Source organism: Hippocampus guttulatus, chromosome 1 (genome assembly GCF_054856545.1).
Source record: "Hippocampus guttulatus isolate MCC_2025c chromosome 1, RoL_Hgut_1.0, whole genome shotgun sequence".
NCBI classification, from domain to species: Eukaryota; Metazoa; Chordata; class Actinopteri; order Syngnathiformes; family Syngnathidae; genus Hippocampus; species Hippocampus guttulatus.
In genome coordinates this window covers 20,412,130-20,433,493 of record NC_141261.1, presented here as the reverse complement: position 1 = coordinate 20,433,493, position 21,364 = coordinate 20,412,130, and the positions used below count along the sequence as shown (strand labels likewise).

Sequence of the window (21,364 nt, the reverse complement as noted above, 5' to 3'; positions counted from 1 at the left end):
ATTGTTTTTTCCCCAGTGCAAATGGCTCTTATATAATCAACTCACTCAAAATTTCAGTAATATTGAGGTACTACTGTATGTTTGTCTTGCATATCATTCAAAATCCCAGAAAAATATTCGGCCTACTCACATTGTAGTATAGGGCACTAAAAGACCCATTGTAAGTGCAAGTAAGACATGTCTGCCATCTAGTAGTCATTGATGATATTACAAATTAAAACTACAGTCTACCCCCACATAGTCAAAGGTCAGCACCTGCAAATTTGCATATTCTGAGATTTTTTTGTTTTTGTTTTTTTTCTTCAGTATTTTTTTTTAATAATGTTAATATTTGAATGGGATATCCGCACCCCCCAATTTCCTTACATTTTTCATGGGATTATATTGAATATTTCTTCGCGTTTACTTAATATTTTGGCTCAATTGGATATGGATACATTTTAAAAAAAAAATTTAAGTTTTTCTTTTCCAATCAATCAAGGGGCCACTCAGAGTGAGGCTGTGAGCAGCATGCGCCTCCTCCCTGTTCTAGACAATAACATGAACATGCATAGAGTGTGACTCTTTCCCACATTTACAGTATTTGTAAAGTTGCTTCACTCCTTATGACTTGACCGTGGACTGATTACTCACCAAAATGAGCAGGCCTGTGGTTCTTCCTTTGCCTACAGGCGGGTGGAAAAACATGGAATTTGGGGTTGATTTTGGAGCCGTTTCAGTCCTGCGAGCGATGTTGAGGCCCTGACCGCTCTTTTGCCGAGATGCCGATAAAATTGGAGAAATGATTCTTAAATATCCTGCTCAAATTGTCTTTTTTCTTTTTTGGGGGGATTGATGCACCACTCATGCAACCAGAGCACAGCTCGGGTCCTGCATAATTCGGCCTATTTTATGACAAACGATTTTGAAAGTCGTGGATTCAGCATTTTCCTTTGAATTTAATTGGGGTTCTGGCCTGCAGTTACCCAGTAAGTAAATAGCCTGAATATACAGTATATAGATTTTTTTTCTGGGGCTGTAAAAATACTGCTATCCTACGGAAAGAAAAGGCATGTTTGGCATTTCGAAACCATATTCGACACAAAAAGTGATCGGTGATGCCTGAGAACAAGTTATTTAGCACCATAATGCACAATCATGTTCAGCTGCTCCCAAGCTCAGCTCCCCTGGCACCTTGTTAAATTTAGACCTGAATTAACTTGGCAGAACTGTTATGTGGATCGTGACTGCGTGCCTGTGTGCGTGCGTGCACTTTGCGGTGCAGAAGACGAGGAATATTCATGTTGTTTGTGTGTGAGGGAGGCGCTTGGTTGTTAGCTGAGATGATGAGTCGGATTTGACGCTGCAGGGTGTGTACCAGTCGAGACTTGAGCAGAGCGCGCGCGCACACACACACACACACGCACAGGCGGCATCCATTTCCCCGATGAGGGTGTTTGGTTATGTAAGAAACAAGTGAAGTGGAGGTCGCTGTGGGTTTGAAAACTCGGTTCAGACTAATTTTAATTGATAGTGCAAAACGCGGGTTATTTTTTTTTTCTGCCTTAGCTATCTGCCATCAGCACTCACATCACAGCCACCCTGACCACAAGTTGCCCTGGACTGCAATTGTGGCACCACTAAATCCTTATTATTATTTTTTTAGCAATGAAAGGCACATATCTGATGGAGGTCACCTCTTTCTTCTTAAAATGTGTCAGGTCCCATGCACAGGTATTTATGCCGTGGATTTATATGCTCCGGTTCTAAAATGTCTACATACCCATGTTGAAATGCCAGAGTTTTGTGCTATAAAAAATGAGACCAAGATAAATTATTTTTAAAAATTGTCTAATGTTTTATGTGATATATATAACCTGTACTCAATTGGAAAAACATCTTTTTGAGAGTGAAAGATTTAAAAAAACAACAACAAAAACTGAAATAATGTCAGTGCACAAGTATGCACACCCTCTTGATGACTGGGATGAGGTTGCGTTCAGGTATGCACACTTATGCAACCACATTATTTCAGATGTTTGTTTTTTTTACTCCCCCTCTCAAAATGTTTTATTTTTTTCAATTTAGTAGTAAAGGTTATATAGGTCACAAATTGGAGTAATTAATTTATCTTGGGCTTGTTTTCTATATCATGCTTCTTTCCCAGACATCTGCCGTTTTTTGTTGTTTTTTTTACCTTTATCACAGTTACTTGCAAATAACAATTACCGGTAGTCAAAAGTGGGGAGTTAAAATGAGTCATATTAACTAATTAGCTTAAAAATTTGACAGCAACCTGTGGTTAAAATAAATCATTGAGTTTGACAAAATATTGACAAATACTCACCATAACCCAAGAAAAGAAGCCTCGGATGCCATTAGACTTAAGGAACACTCCCCTGGGTGTGTTTCATCCACTCATCATGTGATCTCGCAGTTCTTGCTCTAACTTGTCAGACATCACGCTGTGCTACATGAATCATGCCAAACTTTTAGCTTGAACGTAACATGTTTGGCATGGCTGTGTGTTCTGTGATTAACCCGTTCACCGGTGCTGAACAAGATAAGCAGTAAAATATGAATGGAGCGAGGGAGGGATGGATTCATGGATGGATGATGGATGGACGGATGGTTGGTATTAATTGACAGCAAGCCAATTTTACCCCAAACGCGCATTTCCCTGAGGCTCATTTTTTCTCAAATGTTCACAGTGAGTTAGGATCATCTTGAAATTAAAAGTAGGGCACAGAAAGCATCCCAGGCAAAGACTGAATTTATCTTCATTTGTTTTTGTGTACTCCCTTTTATCAGATATTTTATTTCATCCCAAAAAAAGAAGACATGAAGAGATTTGAACGCCATCACAACAATGAGAAAAGCCACATGCTAATGAGAGCCCCGAATTTCTGATTGAATGCTCAACCGCTTTTACTTTAAAAGGAAGCTTTTGGGTTTTGTTTTTTGAAGCACTTTCTGAATTTTAGCAAGGTTTCATATACAGTGCTTAAAGAAAAACAACTTCAGACTACCTTTCATAAAGGGACCATCCATCATCATGAAGTTCTTTAATGGAGCGCTTTCAACGTCAGTGCACTCTCGATAGTTGACCATTTTGAACAGGAATGAGTAATTTCAAGCTGAATTCACCTTTTATATTCAGATTTAGCAGGTTCTCTTCAATGAGAAGCAAAAAAATCAATCAAGCATGTCACACTCAACCACTAAAAAAAGGTATCTCCAATTGTAAATTGATTTCTCAAATCCTTTCATAAAGCTTATCATTTACTACTTTAGGGCATTTATGAAACCTGAAACTAGTCCAGTTAAAGAAACTCATCTCAGGCTGTCATATTCAGCAAAAGCACGTTTCCTCGGTCCTTGTATGAAATTAAGCATTCTCCTTGTGCTTCATCCTTTTTTTTCCTCCTCCTTTTCCAGTTATCCCCAAAACACTCAAGGTGACCCCCCAGACGCCGCCCTCTGTTGTCCCCGAGGGTAGTGATGTCACGCTCTCTTGTAACGTCACCCGGGAACTTACCCAGCCCACCTACTTGTCCGTCACCTGGTTGCTGAAGAAGGGAGGAACATCCGAAGAGATTTTGACTTTTGGGCCTCAGGGCGATGTGGTCACAGGGGCCAAGTACGCGCGTCGTTACGCTGATGGAACCATCCGTTTGGTGCCCGGGAGGAATGGATTGTTTGAGCTCGTCATTTCCAGAGTGACAACGCTTGATGAAGGGATTTACGAGTGCAATGGAACAGAGTGGACACATGAAAATGGGGGCAAATGGATTCAAATTGTGGGGAGCACAAAGGAAATGGGAACTGTTGCTGTTACTCCAACAGGTAAGAAGCACTCTTATTCTTAAAACACAGAGGAGAAACTAAAAATAAGAATAAAAGCCAGTGGGTAACATTGGCTTGGTGCTCGATTTAGTCTTGTGAGAAATGCTTGGCTGCACGGTCTTGAAAATACAAGAGCAGGTTGTGAGGCCATGCTTCCAACTTATGGTGTTGTGGGCACACAGTCCTTTGCAACCAAAATGCTGCTTTTAGAACAGAGCTGCACACCGTAGGCCGCTATAGACCTTTTCACCACAACAACATATCACACGTACCTTTAGGTGGCAAAAACCATTCCATGTCATTTGACCGAGGTCGAGCGACTGAGAAAACAGGCTATCAGCTTGGATGATGATTTTAGCCTTCTTCTCTCCTGGAGTTTTTTTTTTTCCATTTAGAAAAGGTCTCAGAGTTGATATTGATGATAAACTATTTTAACCGTGCTGATAAACGAAACTATGAGGTTTTCTGGTGAAGGATGAAGGGAGCGAAAGGAGGGGCACCACTGTGGGTCGTGGTCGCCTGTCTGCCTCACTGTGGCTTCAAATCTCTTTCTTCGTGGAGTTTGCATCTTCTCCCATGCTTCCGTGGATTTTTTTGGTACTCCGGCTTCCTCCCACATCCACAAAAATGCTTCTACGGTTAATTAAAGACCAACGTCAACTGTAATCGGTTCTTCACCTGCAGCCTGGATGAGTATAAGCCATCTAGAAAACGATTAGGTGGATTGAGTGAAGGTGGGGTGGACATTAGACACGTGGCCCTTTGCTGTGTGGCTGTCTACATTGGAACGGCATCCTGGCGGGTGAACTTCACTGCTGGAATGTTATTGTGTTTAAAGGAGGCCTCAACATACACACACATACTCACTGATTCATTGTCGTTGCCGTAGCCACCATATCTTATATCTTTCCGGGTCACCGTATGCTCTTCAGTACTGGGAAACCCTCCGACTGATTTATAATGAATCTCAAGTATAAGGTACACCCATGCACACATTCACACATCACACGTGTCTGCGGTCCATCGTGTTTCTTGTTGGCTGAGCAAGTTGAGCAAAGAAGATGAGAAAAGTCAAACAGAGTGGGCTTTGTCAGGTTTCAGACGCCATACAGAGACTTTTCCCAGCATGCTGCACTCTAGGTTGCTATTGGAGACTGTGTCCAAGTTGTCCGTTTGAAGACAGCCGCAACAGTTTTTAATTAAGCCGACTGTGGCATTGGAAAAGAAATGCCGTTCCTGTTTGGAGGCACTTTGTCTTTGATGGTTTTCAACTTTAATTGATCTTTGTCGCATGAATAGTGAGAGACCGGTATTTGCAGTAAATGCTATTGCGCGTTGATCATTTTGTTACACCGGCACACTTCAATAAAATATAATAGCTTCTATCTTGCACCATGGATGTCAGGGCAGCTTACTCTGACATCATAATTATACTGCTTGCAATGCCCTAGGGGGCATGTTTACTTTGTTATTGTATTAGGGCGGTAGGAATTGGGAAAATAATCCCCAAAAACCTGCGCAAGCACAGGAAGAACATGCCATTTCCACAGGGAAAGTATTGAGCTGAGATTCCAACCTAGAACCTCTTGAATAAGGCAGCTCAATTTGAGTTCATCCTATTTTTGGCATGAATGATTTGAATGACCAACACAATATTAAATTATTAAATTTTGTATAAAATGTCATTCTCCATGTGTTTTTTGTTGTTGTTTTTTTTTGTCAGAATAAATTTAAATCTTGCATGTCATTTAATTGATATTTTACTTTAAAAGCACAAAAGGTTCAAGTCACTCGATATTTTTTAATTTAGCACGACACTGAAATCAATTTGTTTTTTCTGTATGTTACAGTTAGAGTGTCACATTTTCATCAAATGACAATATTACCATTCAGGTTGAATACGGTTTGTTGCGGCTGATTTGAAATGGTTTATAGTTTTTACGTTTTTCCCTTGATGGTTCTCTGTCATTGTTAATTTTACACTCCGAACAAATTGCAATTCCTCATTTTTGTTGCCCTTGCTCTCTGTAATAAAAAAGGTGTTTTCTGAGAGTTTGTGTGCAGTCACATCTATATTATTCACCAATAAAGTTTAGAAGGCCCCCAAGTGTAAACAGTCAGGATGAAAGCTGCAAGGTTAGTTTTTTTCTTTTTCTTTTTCTGATTGCTGCCATCTGCTCTTATCTTTTCAAGGTCAGTCCCTCAGTGTGAAGGCTTCTTCGTCTTCTTCTCCACCCTCGATGAACCTGCACCTCACCCCTGGTGACAAACTGACACTGATTTGCTCCGTCGCCGCCAACAACCTGCCCTCCCTGTCCCTGGAAGTCTCCTGGCTAGCCAACGGCCGAGATGTCATCACTATGGAGCGCAACGGGGTGGTGATCTCCAATATGTCAGCCAGCTCAGCGCAAGGAAATCATGGCGAGGCGAACATAGAGAGGACCGGGGCTGATGAGTATAGGCTAGTAATGAGGCAGGTGAGCACGGAGGACGGAGGAACTTATGCCTGCCGCGTGCGGGCCTTCATTGAGAAAGGAGGAAAGAGCTCGGGAGGTGGAGGCCGGTGGCACATGGCAGCTGAGAAGACATCCAGCCCTGTGACGGTGAAGGTGTCGCAGATCAGTGAGTGAAATGTCGAATCGTTCGGTCCTTTTGTTCTATTGAATTTAATACCACTATTAGAGACAATGTACAGTATGTTCTCAGCATGCATGATATAAAAAGTTTACACACCCCTTCTCAAAATACCAATTGATGACAACGCCCCCCCCCCCCCCAAAAGAAAATCAAGATAAATCATTTCACAGCTGATTTGACCTATAACCTGTGCAATTCAATTTGGATGGAAAGGGGTGGGGGAGAGAAGACATCTTTTCAAGGAGACCTGGAAATCTGGAAATCAACAACTGAGCTAAGGTTAAAGTTTTGGGCCATAATTCCAAAATGCCCGTTTGACGCCAACACAACACTCATCACCCCCAAAATAATGAACAGTTCCAAATTGAAATCCATTATAGCACAAAACCTTCAGGCTCCTGCTAGAAAGCAAAAAATGTCAAGAAAAAAACTGCTAGAACATTTCAACTTAATTTGGGGTTAATTACATAAATGGAAGTGTGTGCTGACATAACATAAGCGCTAATGTCCATCCATCCATTTTCCGAACCGCTTGATCCTCACTAGGGTCGCGGGGGGTGCTGGAGCCTATCCCAGCCATCTCCGGGCAGTAGGCGGGGGACACCCTGAATCAGTTGCCAGCCAATCGCAGGGCACACAGAGACGCACAACCATCCACGCCCACACTCACACCTAGGGACAATTTAGAGCGTCCAATCAGCCTGACATGCATGTTTTTGGAATGTGGGAGGAAACCGGAGCACCCGGAGAAAACCCACGCAGGCCCGGGGAGAACATGCAAACTCCACACAGGGAGGACGGAGCTGGAATCGAACCCGGTACCTCTGCACTGTGAAGCCGACGTGCTAACCACTGGACTACCGGGCCGCCCCAAGCGCTAATGTGATTGGTTAATTCTGAACATGGCCACATCCCTGTTTATAAGAGGGTGTCTACACTTGTGCAACCACATTAAACTCTGACCCACAGTGGGGTAGTCTTGGGGGAAATCCCAGGATAACCAAAAAGGGAGAACTGTGGGGTGCGGCGTGTTAACTTTATTTTATTTATTTATTTATTTTAACTTCCCCTCTCAAAGATTTTTTTTCTTGAGTTGTACATGTTAGAGTTCACTTTAATAGTGAAAAAGGTTTGAAATGATTTCTCACAAAATCTTAACATTTGAACAGGGAAGTGTAGACTTTGTATATTCACGACAAATGAATTTCGTTTACAATTGCATAATTCTTCAATTTATCACTTAGCAGACTTCCACATTTATCAGGGGTAGAATAACATGTCTTTTGTATGGCATCCACCTTGGGAACACATGCTAGAAGTAGTCAAAGACTGATGCTAATTAATACAATTCCTCCCATTTGAATGAGACATCCAGAAATAAGTTCAGCGTGCTCCTCTTTGTAGTTCTCCTTTGCTATACGTTTTCCTGATTCTGCCTTTGAGATTCCCTTTGTAGTGTGTGCAGGCGACTGATAGCCCTGAACTTTTTATTAAATCAAAACTTCATGCTTGTTCTTTAGAGATATATTTTAGAAAGTTGAAAGACAGTCAAACATTGATTGGCAGATAAGTGGATAGACACACCATGGCATTCACTTCGCAAACGGTGCGTTGGCCAGGCTCGATTTAGGTCTGCGTAATGCTCCCATTCTTGTTTTCACCTGTACTGTGTTGAATCCATTATCGTTAGAATCACATCAGTGGAATCTGTGCATCAGCTGCCTGCCTGCTTGATATGTCAATTTTCAGACTTCAGAGCCTCCAGTTACCACAGCAGCCAATAACTTATGAAAGTCCCAAAAGGACTCAGGATGTGCTTGCACATGCTTGTGTGCGTGTGATTGTGTGTATACTGTATCCGCACGCACACTCGCGGCCTACATACTGAGGATGCAGGACTGTTCCAACTGGTAGAGCTCCTATGTTGTAGCCTGGAGGTATGGATTCCATCAAACCTTTCATTTGCACACACACACGAGCGTGTCCCCCCCCCTCCCCCCGCACAACCGCACTTACGCAGGCGCGCACACACACACACAAACTGTTTTTTTGGTGGGGCGGACTTGTAATGGAAGCGCACATATGCTCATTTTGTACACACAAGGGGTAATTCCTCTCAACCTGGGTTGTACTTTGAAAAGTGCATGTGGTGCTTTGTCAGCTGGAATTGTTGTCAATAAACTACTTAAAATGTCAACTTACACGGAAAACTTTATTGCAGGGGTTCTCAAACTTTTTGGCCCCAGGCACCCCACTTGGTATATTATATTGGTTCCTATGTATGCTCTTCTGGTGATTGTAGTATGTCGCTCAAGAATTGCTGATTTTCTCATATTTTTTGCACTAGCCTCATTCTTTAGTGTGAGTGGCAAGTGAGGTCATGACCCCATGCTTTAAAAAAAACTAAAATAAAAACAAGAGTTGACGTCTGGATGGACAGTCAAGTTAACTCAACACCTGGGCACCCAATTCCTGACAGGCTGGGTGTTGATAGAACGGCTCAAGCCACTTCTCTAATCTGCTCTTCATATCATACAGGACTGCATAACCCTAAAGGTTGCATCTCGCACTCCTTTCCTCCCAGGAGTTCACCGTCGTCCAAGTGGCAGCTATGTAATAAGGGCATCGTCTTAATAGCTTAGTAGCAGTTGTAGTCACAGTAGTAGTAGTTGTAGTGTGTGTTTATTCGATTAACTTTAATCCACAAAGATTTTCATTTTGTTTACGTACTATTCCACAAATGAACACATACAGAAACGCATCACCGCTATACAGTATAGCTGCTCTTGTTTGAGCTACTTCTCATCCCGAACAGCTCTCTTTTTTCACGCGCTTTTGTTGTATTCTGGTAAAGTCAGTTGTGTATTTTGTTCATCAAAAAGATGTTTTAAAAATAAGGCAAGATGAATTCCTTAACACTGTTTCTATTCCATTTGATTGATTAATAATTCTTGTAGGTTTTTTAAAAATACCTTAACATGACCAGGTTTTATATATTTCCTCTTACAGTATATCACGCGGCTTCCAACAAATTACTATACACTTTTATTTCAATGGAATTTTCCATGATTTTAACCTTTTTTTATGTATGAGACCCAAGATCAACTGTATTTTGTTTAAATTCAGCAGGAACTTAATGTCAATCCATTTTCTCAATGTAGTTAATTCATTTCAAACTGTTGTCTTTCCCAAGCGTATCATCGAAATTACCCAAAGTAGCAGCAAACGAGTTAATTGATTCTAAGCCTTCTGAGTTTACAAAGTATGATATGGCTTTTTGCTTTATTGTAATCGATCGTCTTCACTTTGCCGCAGCAGTATATTTTCTGTCTGCTGTCATTACACCAACTCCGAGTGCCGAAAGTAATATGCCCAGTCTTTCATTTTATTGTAGTCATTTAAGAAGACATGTCAATTAAGCAGAGCTAAACCAAAGGGACCATTTAAATGCTGCAGATTTCTTTTTTTGTACTTAACTGCAAGTGTGAAGAGTTGCTCAAAGCAATATGAGTGTGATTAAAATAAGAATTGAACAAATAAAGCTTTCAAGCTGGATTTTGAACTGCTGACTTCAAGTGCTAACGTTACATGCCGTGCCGTTAGCCCACTAGTAGAGCCGGTTGTCTTCTGAATCAACTGAGTTAAAACTTCAACGCAGGATAACAGACTCGGAGGGAAACACGCCGATCAGATATACTGTACGTTGTCATTGCGGGCGTGATGTCATTGAAATACACGTATCGGTGACATATACACACACCATGTCCACCCAAACAACACACATAAACGCCAGCTGTGTATCTAAACTACAGCGTAAGCATGGACCATTAATTATGGTCTAAATATGATACATTAGTGGTGTGTCAATCATAAATTAGGAAAGTAATTGCTCATGGCAGCCGGTGGCATGATGTGGAGGTCACCCTGTGTGGCTTCAGAAAACACTCTTCATATATTAAAAAAACAAAATAAAATCCACCGTTGTCGTTATTTGGAGGCACCTCTCTCTAACCAAGGCACTCAGTGGAGTCAAATACAGCTGTGGTTAACAGCGATGGTACAGCGCAATGAAAAAGAGTCCGTATTGGCAGGTTGCGCTGTGTCATGCTGCTATGATCATACTATGAACATAACTGACACTTTTCCCATATCCGATCAGGGTTTACTGTTCCAAACCGTATAACTGTGAGTATGAGCGAGACTGAACTGCATTTTTTTCCAAAAAAAACTCTGATCGCTGCACTTCTTTGTTTGTGGCTAAACAGGGCACACATCCTGAATGTTAGCATGTCTGTGCTTTGTTTTGGTTTTTGGGCTAATCTAGGGTGACCAAATGTCCTCTTTGGCACATCCACTTTATTTAAACCCTGTGTAGGCCTCGGGGACGGTTTTATAAATTCATGAAAATGTCTGTCTTTAATTGATTCTCATGGGACCAGTGAGCATGAGTTTAATGTTAACGACATTTATTTGTTTATTTATTGATTCATTCTAATGAGAGGCGCAGTTATCGGCGTGTGTGACGTGGACACTGGCGGGGCGGGTAGAATCCGAAAGAGAAGGCAAGCAGCGGTGTGTGGAGCAGGTGTGCTCAGTTGCAAGTGTGAATGCCAACTGCTTGCTGCTGAAATGGGATGGAATGACATCCCATTCATTCGTCTGTGTTTCACTGCTGTAGTTGAAGTCACTGGACCGAGAGGTTGTTTCCGGTTTACCGGTTGAAAAAGCCAAATACAACAGCAGCCAGTCCGCCCTTGACTAACGGTTCAGAGTTGAGTATAGGGACAGTACACGACAATGCAAAGCTCACAGGAAAATGGTTCAATGTCTAATAAAGGTGCTGTTCACAATATGTTGAAAAAATATTGGAATTGTAATAATGACCCATTGCAGAATGCAAAAGATGTGCAATAAATTCAGATGGAATTGCATGTTCTAATCTAACTTTGACCAATCAGATGCAACTTTAAATGCGCATCGCCATATAATAGGAAAACAGTATCTCGGGCTATTACTAACACTGAGGAACTTAATTAGATAAGAGTACATTCATTTTTTTTCCTGAGGAAAAAAATGTCTTCGTTAGATAATGAAGATGTCATTTCTTTAAGTACATGTTAAATGTCGCAATATCATGGATATTGCAATACCCATATCACTGCATGTTTTTCCAATATATGAATCAGAATCATCTTTATTGGTCAAATATGTAAAACACACAAGGAATTTATTCCCGGTAGTATAGGCTACACTCGTATTGCAACTACGATAAACAAAGACATGACATATAAGTATCGAAAAGACTTTCCGTAATGTAAGGGTACCATAGTACCACCTTATGACAGCTGTGCGACAATGTGAATAGTCATTGGGCAGAGATAAAGTGATCAGTGGTGCAATACTTACAATGCTATGACAGTTGTTCAGCTGGTGCAGAGAATCTCTCCATCATTTTTAAGTGACCAGTAGCAGTAATTGTAGTACAGTACAATTTTAGTTATACAATTATACATAAAGTCCTTCAGCGCTTTAAAGTGGTGTTGTGGAATATTGATCAATGACAATTCTTCATGTAGAGAACTGGAAGTACAATCATCAGTACGGTAATACTGTCTCACTGGGGTGTGCAAAAATGCAAAGAGCCACTATAGATTTGAATCACTGTTTATGGAGTTCATGGCAAGAGGGAAGAAGCTGTTTGAATGTCTGCTGGTTTTGGTGCGCATGGTTCCGTAGCGCTTGCCTTAAGGGAGGAGCTGGAAGAGGTGGTGGGCAGGGTGTGCGGGCTCCAGTCGAATTTTCCGTGGCCTTGTCTTGGTTCTGCGGGGTGCAAGTCCTCGAAAGTGGGTAGGGCGGTACCAATGATTTTTTTTTCCCCCAGTCCTAACTGTCCGTTGTTGGATTTTGTCCTTTTTTTGTGGCGGCTCCAACCAGGCTGTGATGGAGGAACACAGGACTGATTCCATGACTGCTGTATAGAACTGTCTCGGCAGCTCCTGTGGCATGCTGTCTCAGCAACTTCAGGAAGTACATCCTCTGATGGACTTTTTTCAGGATAGCATTAATGTTGACCTCCCACTTAATGTCCTGAGAGGCTGTGATTCCCAGAATAAAATGCAGTCTTCCATTAAAATGGTTAGAGCAGTGGCTCTTAACCTGGGTTCGATCGAACCCCAGGGGTTCGGTGAATCGGTCTCAGAGGTTCGACGCCTCTGCCATGGAGGTTTAGACACAGCCCACTCTACATGTCAATTCGATATGACACGCCCACTTGGCCATCACTGGCTGCGGGTGATCACATTGCATTGCTTGCCCAATCAGTGCTGCGGGAAATTTAGTTCGCTCAGTAATCAACGTGTGACTGTCGCGATAGTACGTCGTGTGATTAAAAATAAATAAATAAATAAATAAAGTTTGAAACACATGCTATGTCGAGCAAAAAAAGAAAGTGGTCAGACAAATATGTACAACATGCATCACGGAACATGATGGGACTCAGCGTGCTATCTGCATGATTTGTCATGCCAAGTTGAGCAACTCATCTCGCACCGCATCTCGCACCGGCAAAACTAAAGGAACGCTTCTCGAAACATATTTTTATTTTTCACTAAGGTTTCGGTGGATGCGCATATGAACTGGTTGGGTTCAGTACCTCTAACAAGGTTAAGAACCACTGAATTAGAGTTATAATGTAATGTATGTAATATAATTTAATAAAGATTGATTTTGCAGGGACGCGAACCACGAACCGCAATGCAACGGGAGAACTCTGCTTGTCTCACGATCTTGTTTGAGCAGCAGACATAAGTCAAGTCAAGTCAACTGTATTTATAGAGCACTTTCAAACAGCCATCGCTGCATACAAAGTGCTGTACATGGAGCAATTTAACATGCACAATAAACCGTAAGACAAATCGGTAATAAAGGCGGTAGAAAGCACCAAACAGTAAAACCAAGAACAAATCTAAGTCATGCTGAGTCGAATGCCAAAGAATACAAGTGAGTTTTGAGGAGGGTTTTGAAGATGGGCAGCGAGGAGGCTTGCCGAATGTTCAGTGGGAGGTCATTCCAGAGAGAGGGACCAGCAACAGAAAAGGCTCGATCCCCTCTGAGCCTCAGTTTAGTTCTTGGTACTTCTGGTCCACAGACCTGAGGCGCCGGGCAGGTGTGTAGGGGCGGATGAGCTCAGAGAGGTAAGGTGGCGCGATGATAAGGACATGATAAGCTTTGAATCCGTATGACAACTATAGCGATCAAACCTAAAAGTGATCCATTTTCTTCATGCCAGCTTTACATGCCGCATATCATAGGAATGAGTTCATGTTCTCTTTTGAAGTGCTTGTTTTTGCACTATTCATACCTTGCCAAACTTGAAAACGACAAGACACAATGGTCGGGCCCGTTAGTGCCGGCGGAAAACCACAGCATTGTCAGTGCTTGTGCGGTTCTTCTCCGACCGCCATGTGGTTTACCATGTTATTTCTCAGTCACCAGGTTGTGCAAATGCACACCCAGTTTTCCATGTGCAGCTGAAGGAAAAGTGAAACAAGATGAATTGGGTGGGTGGTTAGTGTTGTCAGAACCCGGATGAAATCAGTGTGTCGCACCCACGCTCTCCGCTGGCAACACAAAAGAAAGATATGTAAGTGATGGCACCTTTTTAACAATTCATGTGTCATCTGCTTGATCTGAGCACCATAAATATGCAAGTCTTTTCCTTGCCCTCAATCCTTCTTTAAATCGATAACACAAATGAATTTGTTTAAGCTTGTTTGTTGTATACCTCTGAAATGGTAACTTCATTCCTCCATCTACAGTTTTCTACCTTATCAATGTTATCTATTTGAGCTTGCTCCACAGAGTGGGCTGGAGTCAGGTCCGGTAAAGGATGTCGACAAAGCAATCCAACTATCCTTCAATTATTTATTTCATCCAATTGTAAATGTATGATGTTACTCTGGTGTGCAATCTTTCTCCTGAAAAGTGAAATTGCCGAGTTTGTGGATGAAATTTTGGCCCATATTCGGTCTGATCCAAGGAAAGGAGTCGTGGTTGGTATCGGCGATGCCCTGCTTGTGTTGCTTTACTAAATAAGACATTCCAGTGAGTGAGAGTGGCACATGAATAATTGCCAGGGAGGCTTCACACTTCCTCATCCATCAAGTGTGCACGTGAGGCCTGCATGTGTTTGTGGGGCTGCTTGAGTCCTAAAGCAGATGGTGACTGTGCATGAGGCGCTGTCTATATGTGATGTCCAAATGACATCGCGCCAAATCCTGCATTTTTTGCCAAACACATAAACATGCACTTAATAACTTTGACATTTTTTGAAATACATATCATGTGAAGCGTTTTTAATCCCATAAACAAGGTAGCAAAATATTAGGAACATCTCATGAACCGCAACCTCTCCTCAGACAGGTGTGTGTTTGCTCAAGTGTAACGAGGCAATCTGGAGGGTTGACAGAGAGATACACACCTCATCTCCCGCAGTCAACAGGGCTATTTCCTTTTTCTTCCTGTGGCCTGGCTTCTTGGATTTAAGGTCCAAAGCACAAAGCAGCAATCACTACGCTGTACTTGTCTGGCCACGCCGGCCCGAACCTGGCACTGACAGATGAAAGTAATGTGCCGCCAGGATGGGAATCATTTCTCCAGAGGCAGCTCAGCAGCGAACTGTGTTATTATTAGAAGTAAGCTGTTGTTCAAGGAAAGTCTGCTCATAATAGCGCGATTGAAACCAGTCCAAATAGGGCTTCTATTTGCTTTGACAATAGAAGTGATAATACTGATTAGAAAGAAATCTAACATGGACCGTTTGCCTAGGAGCATTAACTCGGATTAAATGCATAATGCCTTTGGGATTTGGGAGTCACTAAACACTGCAACATTATTGCTGCTGTTTCAGTCAATATATCGACACATTCAACAACAGGTTTGGCTTTCTCATTTCCCCAGAACCGAGCTTCACACTGGATATTGAGACCATCGTTCACCCTCAGATGACCAGTGAACCGACTGAGTTGGCTTGTCATGTAACCAATATTACACACCTACCTTTGGGAGGCCGGCTGGGCGTTACATGGGAGCACACTGCACTTCCTGGTACTTTAACTGCGGTCACTAGGCACTTTAAAGAATAAATAGGTGAAAGGAAAAAAAAAAGAATTCACGGTATTGAATCTTTTTCATTGCCACAGGTGCTGCCAGCGAACCTCAGGCTACCCATTCTGTTGGCTCTATAGACGGCTATGGCAATCTGTTGCCCGGTGCAATGTATTCGGACAGACTGGAGAGCGGCATGGTGTCGCTGACAAAAGTCCAGCCTGACACTTTCAAATTGCGATTCCTGCGCACACAGGTAGCGAGACTTTTGACGTCACAACAACATCTCGGTAAATTTGGAAGTCAGCTTATAATGACATGATGCATGCCATCTACAGGAGATCGACATGGGCCAGTACGTTTGTGCTGTCTCGGCGTGGAGCATCAACACCCAGAACGACGTGGTGAAGACTGCTGAGCACCAGAGCTTGCCAATGACTTTGCGATGGGACCCCAAACGTATGAAAGTTTTAACTCTCCGCCCCCTATTTCCAGGCTCTCTGAAAATTGCAGTAGTTTTCTCTTAGGAACCTTGATATTTATCCCAAAAGTACAAGCCATATTCTGTGATGTGATGAAGAGTGGAGGAGGAGGCTGGGGGGGATATCATGCCATCTTGTCATACTAACCCTGCTGTTAGGTCTGATGAATGATCTTAATGTCCAAAATTCATTGGTACCATTTGTAGACTTCAGAGGAAGTCCCTCAACAGATCTTTTGTCTGCTACCCTCCTCCACCACATCCACATGCTGAACTTTGTGCCCTTACTCGAGCTAATTGAGCCATGATGTAATAGCATTGCTCAGTGGGCACACACATCTGTTCTGAATCTGAATTACTTCATGGTGTGATTGCTTATCTTCCTGTTATGGGATTGCCTTTTCCTTCCGTCCAGGCTGAATAATGTCTTTCATAAGACTTAAAGGATCCATTCATTGATCCACTGGCGCTTATTTTCAGGTCCATCGCTCAACGTTGTAGCCAAACGCATTCGCGAGGCTTCTGTGGGCGGTGCTACCTTCGAGATGAGCTGCACAGTGGCAACTCAGAACCTCGGTGAGGCAGGATATTCAGTGCTCATCCAGTCACAAGACAGCCTGGAAAGTAATGTGAGGACCATCATGACCCTCAGTCCTGACAGCGTCATGCAGCACGGGGGAGCCACAGACCCCAACAGGAGGTGTGTACCTTCCTGGGAATCGCAGCCAACATGGCTTGTTATAACTGTTTGTCAAGTCCCTTTGAGCTCATCAATATTGTTTTCAAAAAGTATGTCCTTTCTGCCCATTCAGAGACAGTCTGGTTTTGACGAAGTCTGGCCCAACTGAGTTTCGGTTTCGCCTCGGGGGCGTCCAGTTGTCAGATCGAGGTTTCTACTGGTGTGACATCACTGCTTGGACAAAGCAGCAGCCTGGTCAGACATGGACCAGAGCCACAAGCGCAGAGTCCAACAAAGTCAAGATTGACTTTCAGGAAAATGGTGCGTTCAATGCCAAATGGAAATGGTTGCATTCACCTATCGAAACATTGCATGCAAATCCACCGCCCACACTCATCAATGGCTCACAAAACAAAACAACAGTTTGTACTGTACGCGCACATACCTGCCCCATTTTATTTTGTCTGATGTGAACGGGAGGCCGTCAGAACAAATGTGCAAGATGGAGTAAACGTGCATCTGTTTAAGAAGATGGGATGAATGCTTGGAACACGCGCACGTCGTCTGAAGGATGAAAAAAGGAGGAGCTAAGCGAAGGAAATCTTCCTCTGAGGAGAGAGGCAGCCCTGCAATGCTCCTACTTTCACCTAATTGTCGATTTTTCTCTCACGTCGCTACACCCCCAAACCACCCCTCCCCCCCACCCCTTCCTTTAACTCTCTTGTCTTTTCTCCGATTCCCTTTCTGGGATGTTTTCAAAGTGAAGCCCTTTGGCCAACCACCCAGCTACAAAGATCTACACTGCCGCTTCTCTTTTCCATGTGTTTGTGTGCGCATGTCTTTCAAGTGTTCATGTACTGTATGTGTGTTGAAGCTCATTTTGTCTGAATTTAAGGTGGCACCATCCAAGTTGTTGCTGGAAAAGCATTTAGAAACTTTTCAGGATCATTTTATAGTTTGATGATATGTTTAATGTTCTTCAAGTTGTGATTTGAATATCTTCATTACTCTCTACAACAATGTTGCATTGAATAATATCACATAATGTTGCTATATTATATGTTAATTGTTCATTGGATAACCTAGGTATCATGAAAGCAAACATTCCTCTCATACCCCAAAAGATTTACTGGTGTCCTTTTTCCAACATTGCAGTCCAAGAAAATTTCAAAGTGTCAAGTTCTGTTTTTACAACCTGGGTCAGATTCTCCACACCTGGGGTCCTAATTCGTGACTAGATTGCCGGAACACCCCCCCCCCCCCCCCCAAAAAAAAGTACATGCATTAAATGTGGACTGTTACATGTAGTAACATAATCAATAGAAAATTGGGTCATCTAAAAAAAAATTATATTTTTCAAAAATTTCAAATTGGATAAAATTGATGATGTCTGAAGTGACCTGAACCTTATTGTTGTTGTAACTTATTTCTCCATTATTACTGACATCCTCAGGGAATGGAATGAGAATTTGCATTTTACTGGTTTGTCCTGAAGCATATCCACTCATTGTTTGTTTTTCAGGACCCTCCTTCTCCATTGCAATCCATTCAGACACCAGTACTGTTTATCCGTGGCAAACAGCCAAGATGAAGTGTTCCCTCCGCATCTCTGGATCCTCACCAAAGACCGGTACAACACGCACACCCATAAACTCACATTACATACATTCGTAGTCATCCCCGGAAGCCCAACCTTGACTAGAAAATCTATTTTCAAAAGCATTAACGACCAGGGTGTTCCCAAAAGTCGTAAATAACTTACTAATGATTCACTGCTGCGCAAAACTACTTTTCTCATTCATAAACACAAGTCGTAAAAGGGGCACTCAGTGTTTTTTATTTTTCTTCTGTGATTCCAAATTGCACACGCTCTTTCTTAGGCGCACAAGCACATATAGAAATACATAGAACGACAGCTCTGGTGCACAATTTGCATATGTGCAGCGCTCACCTGTCAGTCAGCAGCAGTATAATCGTAGCGCTCTGCATTTGAAAGTGCTTTACTCTATGAGTAAGGCACCAAGCACACACACATACATGCACACGCATGAATCATAGTAAGAAATAGCATGTTCACCTCACAGGAGCAGAGGTATTTCAAACGCTGCTTAACTGACTTTGTTTCATATTTTCCACCCCTACCCCTCCCATTTCACTGCAATATACTTATGATTTTGCTTTGATTTCCCATGTAGCCGTGCCTTCATCCCCTCTGCTTTCTAAAGACCCATCCAGTGTCCCTTCATCCTGGCGCATCCATTCTGTGAATGTAAACATGTCACATGAGCTCATGTGCCACTCCTTGCCTCCCTCAACCCATCTGTCAACATTCCTCCACATTTCTCGCCTCTTTACTACACCAGCCGTTGCATGGTTTCTATAATAAATCCCTCTAGCAAATTGATCAAACACACTGCTCCTCACCCGTTGCTTGCAGGCTTGTTTGGGTTTTCTGTTGTGCTTTGTACCGATGTAAACAATGTTTATTTGCACTTGGGTCCTCACGTGAACATGTGCATGCATGTAGTGTACAGCCACGGAGGAAATCCTGCCAACGTCGTGGACTATTTCCACTTGTAGATGTTAATTAGGATTTTAAGTTCTCACATTCGGAGTCCCTGGAACAGCATTGTTCTTTAACAGTGTTGAAACGGGTGATGCTTCAGGTCAGTGAATGGGACTCCCAGTTGCTTTTCTGCCCATTTTGCAGATCAAAATTCCCAGAGGGAGGGAATGTCACTACCCGGGTCACAAGGTTGAGTGGTGCGCAGGGTTGACTGTTAAGTAACAGACCAGCAAGTTGCTTGGCGTCATGTGAAATGCATCAAATGGAGGTGTGCCCCTATAGCTAGCAAGCCTTTTTTTCCTCAGGTGATGTGGCTTCACCCGCCTGATCACAATAAGAACTGGTGGCTGTTATGCTCAATGTTGCAATCAGTCTCATTACTAACTTGCCTGAGGACATTTTGGCATCCAATAGCTTTGGTAAAAAAGTATTTCTTCAGTTATGAATGCACACGCACGACAATCGACAAGATTGGAAACTTGCGTTGCATTGAATTTTCTAAATACTAAATCAAAGACTCAGCACGCTTACTCTGAGTCTATTTCTTCTACTGTCATCATACCACTTGTCAATTATTTGAAAATACAGGCCTCCTTGCCACTCATGATTCCAAATCAGTCTGCTTTTGAAGCCAGTCGTGTCGTCGATGATGGCATCAGCACTTCTTTTCAAACACTCCCCTAGCACCCATGCATGTATTCTGTTCATCGATTGTAGATCAGCCTTGAATACTGCACACCGGGGGTCAGGGCTCCAAACTACCGGTAACAATTTTCTTCTAAGACCATAGTAGCCCCTAATTTAAAATTTTAGGAGCACTACAAGACAATTTAGGCATGCACAAGGTAAATGTTGACGTTCTGCTCTATTTTCACTGTATTACTGCCGAATAATGGCAGTAATGACAGTGTTATCGATTCACATTTTATTGTGTAGGCTTCGACACTACATAAATAGAAAGTCAAGGATGGGCAAGTTAAACGCTGGAGGGGGCCACAATTTTTCTTCAGTGATACCACATAGGATCACGCACTTCCTCATCAAATGTATGACAAAAAATGTTATTTTATGATGGACAAAATATGTGCTCTTAATATATTTAATTTTTGATTAAAAAAAACATTTTCAGTACAAAACAACTGTAGGCTAACCCAGGGGTCGGCAACATGTGGCTCCAGAGCCGCATGCGGCTCTTTAGCGACATCTAGTGGCTCCCGGAGCTTTATAAAAATGTTTGAAAATGGAAAAAGATTTTGATAGTAGGCTAATATAGCTCAAATAGATATAGATACATGTTGCAGCTCCGAAAAAGGAGGGCTGTGGTGTTGTTTTTTTAAAAAGTACACTTTATTTATGCTTTTAACAGTCTCGACAAACACAGACACGTCTGCGTCCGACTCCGTGCCTTCTCTCTTCTCGTTTGACTCGAGAGGCGTTCAAAGACGGCCTCAGAAAAACGGAAATTAATGATCACTTCACTGACACTAAGAAAAGCAAAAATAATGCTCCAAAACAAAAAATCAAGCGAGGAAATTACAAAATAAATTCTATGGGGGCGTTTGTGAACACACAACAAAGGAATGAATAACAAACAATCATGAGACAGTCCAGTCTCCTACATACATACAGCATGTGTTTGTTCATTGTAAGTTTTATAGAAGGCTTTTATTTTTTTGCGGCTCCAGACATATTTGTTTTTTGTTTTTTTTTCTCCTATATGGCTCTTTCAACATTTTGGGTTGCCGACCCCTGGCCTAACCAAACAACTGTTGGAAGCAAACAACACAATAACCACATACTGTAATTTTTTTTTCCAGAGGAGAGTGTGCTCTTGCATAAAAATTACCATTACCCAACTCAAAATGTTAACATTATTGAGGTCCTTTTGTTCTGCAAGTCATTCCAAATGCACCAAAAATATTAGGCCGACACACATTGTAGTATACGGCCAAGTGTAAGTGCAACTCAGATCTGTCTGCTATTTAGTGATAAGTGGTGATATTACAGCTATTGCAAAGAGCTGTCACTTTGCTACACACTTCTCAAATGACAATTTTGCTCCAATGCAAAA

The 21,364-nt window shown here is 42.3% G+C and overlaps 1 protein-coding gene across 1 annotated transcript in view; it reads left to right on the top strand.

The window, feature by feature from the left end:
* ptgfrnb (prostaglandin F2 receptor inhibitor b) overlaps positions 1 to 21,364 on the top strand; it is a 48,141-nt gene that overhangs the window by 11,128 nt on the left and 15,649 nt on the right. The window contains exons 4-11 of the mRNA XM_086117807.1: positions 3,418 to 3,825; positions 6,019 to 6,447; positions 15,421 to 15,567; positions 15,663 to 15,823; positions 15,906 to 16,026; positions 16,529 to 16,748; positions 16,861 to 17,048; positions 18,250 to 18,357. Coding sequence (XP_085973933.1) covers positions 3,418 to 3,825; positions 6,019 to 6,447; positions 15,421 to 15,567; positions 15,663 to 15,823; positions 15,906 to 16,026; positions 16,529 to 16,748; positions 16,861 to 17,048; positions 18,250 to 18,357 — 1,782 coding nt within the window. The remainder of the gene's footprint in view (positions 1 to 3,417; positions 3,826 to 6,018; positions 6,448 to 15,420; positions 15,568 to 15,662; positions 15,824 to 15,905; positions 16,027 to 16,528; positions 16,749 to 16,860; positions 17,049 to 18,249; positions 18,358 to 21,364) is intronic.